This window comes from Ascaphus truei, chromosome 10, assembly GCF_040206685.1.
Source record: "Ascaphus truei isolate aAscTru1 chromosome 10, aAscTru1.hap1, whole genome shotgun sequence".
In the NCBI taxonomy this organism is placed as follows: Eukaryota; Metazoa; Chordata; class Amphibia; order Anura; family Ascaphidae; genus Ascaphus; species Ascaphus truei.
In genome coordinates this window covers 28,927,599-28,935,242 of record NC_134492.1, presented here as the reverse complement: position 1 = coordinate 28,935,242, position 7,644 = coordinate 28,927,599, and the positions used below count along the sequence as shown (strand labels likewise).

The window sequence follows — 7,644 nt, the reverse complement described above, 5'->3', positions numbered from 1 at the left end:
TTAAGGTATGCGGGGGTCATGGTCACAGGCAGCCAATCAGAGTAGCCTCGTGCTTCTGGCCCGAGTGTGAGAATGTGACCCGGCAGTGCGAAACAAATAACAGCCAGTGATACGCAGTGTGAGGGGGCGCGGTGTCTCCGCCCGGCCGCCGGGTCACAGTGACGGAGCCTCCATGCTGCTGCTCAGGGTTGGGAGGGCGCTGCCCAGGGCGGTGAGGAGGCTCAGCTCGGGCCCTGGGGGCCCAGAGATTAGGGTTACCCACCTACAGGGGAGCAATGCAGGTGAGTGCCCCCGTCCCCAGTTACTTAATGCCACCCGAGGACTTTCCGACAGCACAATATAAACAACCCGATTACAATGTGTAACTGCCCCCTATACCTCCTCATATAACTCCTCCTATTACCCCATAGACCTCCCTATAACTCCTCCTATAACCCCTCCCTATAACTCCAATTACACCATATAACTCCTCCTATTACCCTATATAACTCCTCCACATAACTCCTCCTATTACCCTATATAACCCTCCCTATAACTCCTCCTATTACCCTATATAACCCCTCCCTATAACTCCTCCCATTGCCCTATATAACCCTCCCTATAATTCCTCCCATTGCCCTATATAACCCTCCCTATAACTCCTCCCATTACCCTATATAACCCTCCCTATAACTCCTCCCATTACCCTATATAACCCTCCCTATAACTCCTCCCATTACCCTATATAAACCCTCCCTATAACTGCTCCCATTACCCTATATAACCCCTCCCTATAACTCCTCCCATTACCCTATATAACCCCTCCCTATAACTCCTCCCATTACCCTATATAACTCCTCCCATTACCCTATATAACCCCTCCCTATAACTCCTCCCATTACTCTATATAACCCCTCCCTATAACTCCTCCCATTACCCTATATAACCCCTCCCTATAACTCCTCCCATTACCCTATATAACCCTCCCTATAACTCCTCCCATTACCCTATATAAACCCTCCCTATAACTCCTCCCATTACCCTATATAAACCCTCCCTATAACTCCTCCCATTACCCTATATAACCCCTCCCTATAACTCCTCCCATTACCCTATATAACCCCTCCCTATAACTCCTCCCATTACCCTATATAACCCCTCCCTATAACTCCTCCCATTACCCTATATAACCCCTCCCTATAACTCCTCCCATTACCCTATATAACCCCTCCCTATAACTCCTCCCATTACCCTGTATAACCCCTCCCTATAACTCCTCCCATTACCCTGTATAACCCCTCCCTATAACTCCTCCCATTACCCTGTATAACCCCTCCCTATAACTCCTCCCATTACCCTGTATAACCCCTCCCTATAACTCCTCCCATTACCCTATATAACCCCTCCCTATAACTCCTCCCATTACCCTATATAACCCCTCCCTATAACTCCTCCCATTACCCTATATAACCCCTCCCTATAACTCCTCCCATTACCCTATATAACCCCTCCTATTATCCCATATATCTCCCATTATCCCCTACAACCCCTCCTATTATCACATATAACCGCAATCTATAACAACTATTACTCCATATAACCCCTCCCTATTAACCATTTGTGCTCCAGTTGAGAATCTTAATGTAAAAGCTGCTCCGTTAACCCCTTTGCTGCCAGCAATGCAGTGTGACGCGAGGGCCAGCGGCAGCGCTGGGTGACATCACATCCTGTCCCATCAGTAGTTGGGTTATCAGGACTTTACATTAGCATCAGGGGCTGGGGATAATGACTGTGACACTGGGTAATTATAACGACAGGTGGTTAGCGCCCTGTCCCCAGGTCGGAGTGACGTTCAGACAAAGCGCATGGCCATGTAACAGGCTGAGCACGGTGTGTGTTTCAGGCATAGTGGAGATCGGGATGTGCAGAGCTCATGCCAGGAACTCGCTCGGAAAACTGTTTGTTAACGAGGTAAAGTCTCTAATTGTGCTTTGCCAGACCAGGCTGACTATATCACTGGCGGAGTAAACTGCAATGCATTACTTTGCATGTTAGACTGTTTTGGAATGTGTTTCGGGTAGTGAAAGCTATGGTCCTCTTATTGCCCCATAAACAACTCCCTATAACGCGTCCTATTATCCCATATAACCCGTCCTATAGACATGGCTGAGCCTGACGTGGATAATCCATCGTCTCTGAGGTTTGTTTCCGGTAGTGTGTGATATCTATATATCTATCTCCTCAAAAGTCCCTCCAAATAAATTAGGGAGTAATGCCTGTGCTGAAAAAGAAGCACAGCTGAGCTATATGCAAAGTATATTTATATGAGTCCCATCCCACACTTTCTGAAAGGATTGCCATACCAACTATATAGAGTTCATAATAGTCCTAAGGCACCAACCAAATGACTAGAATGGTATCAGACCCAACAGGACTAAAGCCCACAACCACTGCTTTTCTAGGCCAGAGCTCTAACAGTGTGAGCTAAACCAGCTGATGGGTTGCAGTGTCCACTGTCTACCAACAGCATAGCTCCAAGGGATATCTATTTTGTCTCTTGTATTTGTAACCTTGAAAGCACTTCAAGCACAAAGTAATAATATGTACTGAGGGGCCATTTGACATTAAATAACAGATGAACAGGACATGGGCAACCGCACTCTACTGGTTTAGAAGAACATGGATGCACCTTGGCTGCTCTCCAGGAATTACAGTTATAATTGAGATTTGATGAGCACTATTATTATTTGTAGACAAATATTCTTGGTACTATCTGGATGTTATTCACTTTCATCTTATTAGACCAGCTCTGTGCAATCTCATTTATATAGATAGTACAGTGGGCATTACATCCCTTCTACTGTATGTACCTATCTATTTAAGCGGATAGGGTCTCTTCCAGGGTGACTGCTCTTCTGAGGAAGCCAACCTGTGATTGAATGCATTTTCATTTTTCAATCTGCATTATAAAACAAGCTCTGAATCAGGAGGTTTTTGTTCTGCAAATATAAATATACAGGCTTTGTTCATTGTGCATTTAGACCTACGTCTCCTTTTCTTATTCACGTCATTCTGTCTCTTAATAAATGTACAACTTTTAAACTCACTCGGGTTAATACATCACCGATACAGTGTATTATGTTAATGTATCCTCTATTTTGCAGCTCTTTGGAGGTCCTTTCTCATTGTTTTTAATTGTATATGGATTAAAAGTTACTTTGTTCAGGTCATTACACATCTCTAAGGGGTATTTTACTTGGGAGTATCTAGGAGTACATCTCATCTAAAGGATTGCCTTTTCTCTCTTCATATTCTAATAGAGTAAATACAACATGTTTTCTGACACACACAATTATAACCAAGATGAAGCACAGCTTTGACAGAGGTGTTAAGTATTAGCTGGTTTAGCTCACACTGTTAGAAACGGTGGTTCTAGGTTCTAGTCCTGTTGGGTTTGACATCACTCCAATCATTAGGTTTGTACCTTTTTTAGGCTTATTATGAACTGAATATAGTTGGTATGGTAATCCTTTTTAGAAAGCGCGAGACGGCACTCATTTAAATATACTTTGCATATCTCTCAGGTGTGCGTCTTTTTCAGCACAGGCATGTCTCCCTAATTTATTCCAGGGGATATATATGCAACTGGCGACTGCTAATAAAATGGGCGAGCTCTCTGATGAAATCTGCATGCAGGTGTTGGTGCGTGGAACAGATTTTCGCAGAATTCCGGGGAACAAATTTAGACCGTTTCCCCCTCTCCTACTCAAGAACCCATAACACAGGAGAGGCCAACTCCAGTCCTCAAAAGCCACCGTCAGGTTTTAAGGATATTCCTGCTTCAGCACAGGTTGAGTAACCTGTGCCAAAGCAGGGTTATCCTTAATACCTGGCCTGTTGGTGGCCCTTGAGGTCTGGACTTGGCTACCCTTGCTCCTAACAGGTCCAGTATTAAGGATATCTCCACTTCAGCACAGGGGGTTCAATCAGTGGCCCGGCAATTTTAACTGAACCCCCTAACACAGGGGTGGCCAACTTCAGTCCTCAAGAGCCACCAACAGGTCAGGTGTTCAGGATATCCCTCTTTCAGCAGCGGTGGCTCAATCAGTGGCTGTCATAATGACTGAGCCACTGATTGAGATCCCTGTGCTGAAGCGGAGATATCCTTTAATCCCGGACGTGTTGGGGATTCTTCAGGACTGGAGTTGGGAACCACAGCAGTAAGGGAATTCAAACATGTGTGGGATAAATAAAGCCATCCTAAATCTAAAAGGATCAAACAGTGTCTTAGGTTTTACAGCAGGCAGGAAATGGCCGAGTGGTTCTGATCCGGTTCGCTGTGCAATCTGACGGCACTTGCATTGCATTTTGTTCCAGTTCTTCCAGACGGTGGAGCGTGTCCGTCATGACTCCAGTGTCCGTGTCGTGGTTATTAGGAGTGACGTGCAAGGCGTGTTCTGTGCAGGTCAGTAACAGGCGGCTCTTGGGTTATAGCGGCCGGCCTGTAATACAGTATATCAACATGTGATGTAACAATAAAGTGAAAGCACTCGGCTGTTTAGCACCTCCACTGTAACATTTATTTTGTTTCGTTGTCTAAGAAATCTTTGTTTTCAGATTTAGGCCCCAAAATACAAAACCGCTCAGGACCTCTGCCTGTTCCAATTACTAGTCACACACGGCGTCAGGAAGGAATTTATTAACCCCCTTATGAGATATCATTAGATGATATGTCACTGGGGTTTTTTGTTTGCCTTTCTCTGGATCAATGTACTGCAAGTACAAATTTAGGATAAAGTATCTGTCGTCTAAATTTAGCATAGGTTGAACTTGATGGACGTATGTCTTTTTTTTTCAACCTCCTCTACTATGTAACCTGACGATATTAAGATTTTGTGTATGGGTTAATGAGTGCACCTATTAAGGGTATAGTAACGGTTATAGTCATTATCTTTCACTTGGATGATCATTAACGGTTTATGATTTTGAACTTTGGTGAATATACTGTTACTGCTTTAGGAATACCCTAAAACTTTGCCCTGCCGTATTAAGCATCTGATGCAGCCAAACTCGTATTATAGAAGTACAAAGCTAGCAACCTATTTAGGGATAGCAGTATCATTTAGATAGAACTCCCACAACTTCCCAGCCTGCCACTGTCTGAAACATCTTATCCTACCAGGCCCCGACGAGCCTCTTGCCCCCAGAAGCACTCCATTCCCCTCCTCACCCTGGCTCCTTTGTTTTCCCGCTGGCAGGGGCGGATTTGAAGGAGCGATCGAGGATGAACAACACGGAGGTGTCACACTTTGTGCAGCGGCTGAGAAGTTTGATGAGCGAGATCGGTGAGTATTTGCACGAGAACTCGCAGCTCCGTTTTACAGACAGGAGAGGCCTGTAACCGCACAGCAACTACATCCAACAGATTTATTTAATGTCTCTCAAAACAACTCTCCTTTACAAATCTCCTTCACTTTCCCCGTCTCATCCTCAAGAAAAACTTTGTCACATTAGTCAGCAAAAGTATTTAAAATAATTGCCTTCTGACTCCAAATCACTGGTCTCAGATACAGGCATACCCCACATTAACGTACGCAATGGGTCCAGAGCACGTATGTAAAGCGAAAATGTACTTAAAGTGAAGCACTACCCTATCCCCACTTATCGATGCTTTGGTGCAGGTAGGGAGCCGGTATTGCTGTTCAGGACGTGCTGACAGGCGCATGTGCGAGTTGCCGTTTGCCTATTGGCCGAGGGGAATCAGTGCGTCACTACTACGGCGGTCTGTAGGGCTGAATAAGTGTCCGTACTCGCCAAGCGAGTGTACGGACACGGGTATGGTGCTGTTGAAAATATGTCCTTTCTCGTGAGTGTCCTTAAACCGGAGTATGCCTGTACATCGCTGAGCAAAGCATTTCCTGCCATTTTTACTTTCTGCCGTTTAGACTTGTGACATGCATTATTACTAAACCCGCCCTTGCCCAGCGTGTCTGCAGCACATTGCTCTGCGTGCGATCACCTGCTTTTGCAATGCGCTGCAGGCAGCAGGTTCTCTGATTTTCTTTATTACCCTCCCTCTCTGCCCAGCTGCCCTCCCGATGCCCACCATCGCTGCCGTGGATGGATATGCATTGGGCGGAGGTCTGGAGCTGGCTCTGGCATGTGATCTCCGTGTTGCAGGTGTGTAACCTTCATTAACCCCGTCTATGCTTGAAAAGAGCCAGCATCATGTCCGCCATACGCACCAAAGTCAATTCTACCTTAATTTATGTTTGATCCCAGTAAGGCTGCGTCCATAGGACAAGCAGCGCTGAGCCGTGCGGACGCTCCGCGCTGAGCCTCGGCATCTTCAATGAGGATGTCTTTAGAGGGGGTTCACGCGAGCGTCCGCAGGCGTGCTGAGGAGTTGGATTTTTCAGCCGACAGCCAAGCTGTTTTCAGCGCACTGTCGGCTGAAAACATCCAATCAGCGTGAAGCAGCGTCAACCTCACGGCGCCGTGACTATTGGCCCAGCGATGTCACTGCCCCGCCTCCCCCCGCCTCTCGATCGCGCCCGCTGGCTCGCCTGCATGTGCATGAATTTGCACAGGCTTCAGCACTGTTCAGCACTGCTCCCCCCTCTATGGACGCAGCCTTAGGAAGGTGTGTGTGCGTTTTATTTATAATCCAAGTTGTTCTCACCCTCAGTTTTATAGTTGCATGAAAATTGAGAATTAGCAGAGTGGCTCAGAGACCAAGAACTGTGTATAATGCAAAGAATAATATTCAGGTGCCCGGAACTTCATTAGTTTCCTGACCAAAATAGGATTACGTGTAACCTCGGTGAGACTGGCAATGTATTACTGAGCATGTTTTCATAGGCTACGTACTATCACGCTGTGTGATTTATATTGCAGCTATATAATTCTGCATGTTATTATGTTTCTGTGTTATATAGTTCTGCATGTTATTATATTGCTGTGTTTATATAGTTTTGCATGTTTCTATATTGATGTGTTATATCGTTCTGTGTGTTGTTATATAATTCTGCATGTTATTACAGTATATTGCTGCGTGTTATATAATTCTCATGTTGTTGTTATATTGCTGTGTTATTTAATTCTGTATGTTATTGCTGTTTACTTGACAGTACAGGTATAGGGGGGTTTGCTGCATTTCCTCACTGCAGTGAACTGGTTACAGACCCCCTTTGTGGTCAATTCTTTTTATCCCACCTGAATTTGGGGTCACTGGCTGTGTGCATACGTAACCCTATATGCACTGTATATGTTCCAAACGACTAATATAAGGACTTTTTTATTTTCCATTATAAATAACTGTCTGTTTTAAACATTGTAGCGTCTTCTGCCAAGCTGGGTCTGATAGAGACCACACGAGGATTACTCCCTGGCGCAGGTACAGGAACACCCGGCCTTTTCTTATACACACCACAATATGATATGTAAAAAATGTTTTATATATAAATAAAATGTGCATTATAACCAGAGCTGTAGCATGCTCATGCTGACACAGCCGTACACAAGATATTTCACTCATAATGAGTTATTGTCTGTGTGGATTTGCACTATTGGTTGTGGGTCGGCGATCCAGTGTGCAAATCCATCCCGCCGATAGGGAGGTGTCACAAATTAGGTGAAAAAAACATATTTCACACTTAAGACACT

General features: G+C 45.1%; 1 protein-coding gene across 2 annotated transcripts in view; it reads left to right on the top strand.

Moving 5' to 3' along the window:
- The first annotated feature begins 50 nt into the window (after positions 1–50).
- ECHDC2 (enoyl-CoA hydratase domain containing 2) overlaps positions 51–7,644 on the top strand; it is a 13,135-nt gene continuing 5,541 nt past the window's right edge. The window contains exons 1-6 of one of the 2 annotated variants that reach the window (XM_075616360.1): positions 51–281; positions 1,883–1,950; positions 4,357–4,444; positions 5,238–5,324; positions 6,067–6,159; positions 7,319–7,375. In XM_075616360.1, the coding sequence (XP_075472475.1) occupies positions 173–281; positions 1,883–1,950; positions 4,357–4,444; positions 5,238–5,324; positions 6,067–6,159; positions 7,319–7,375 (502 nt within the window). In that variant the 5' untranslated portion in view covers positions 51–172. The remainder of the gene's footprint in view (positions 282–1,882; positions 1,951–4,356; positions 4,445–5,237; positions 5,325–6,066; positions 6,160–7,318; positions 7,376–7,644) is intronic. The other variant, XM_075616361.1, reaches the window with a different exon arrangement.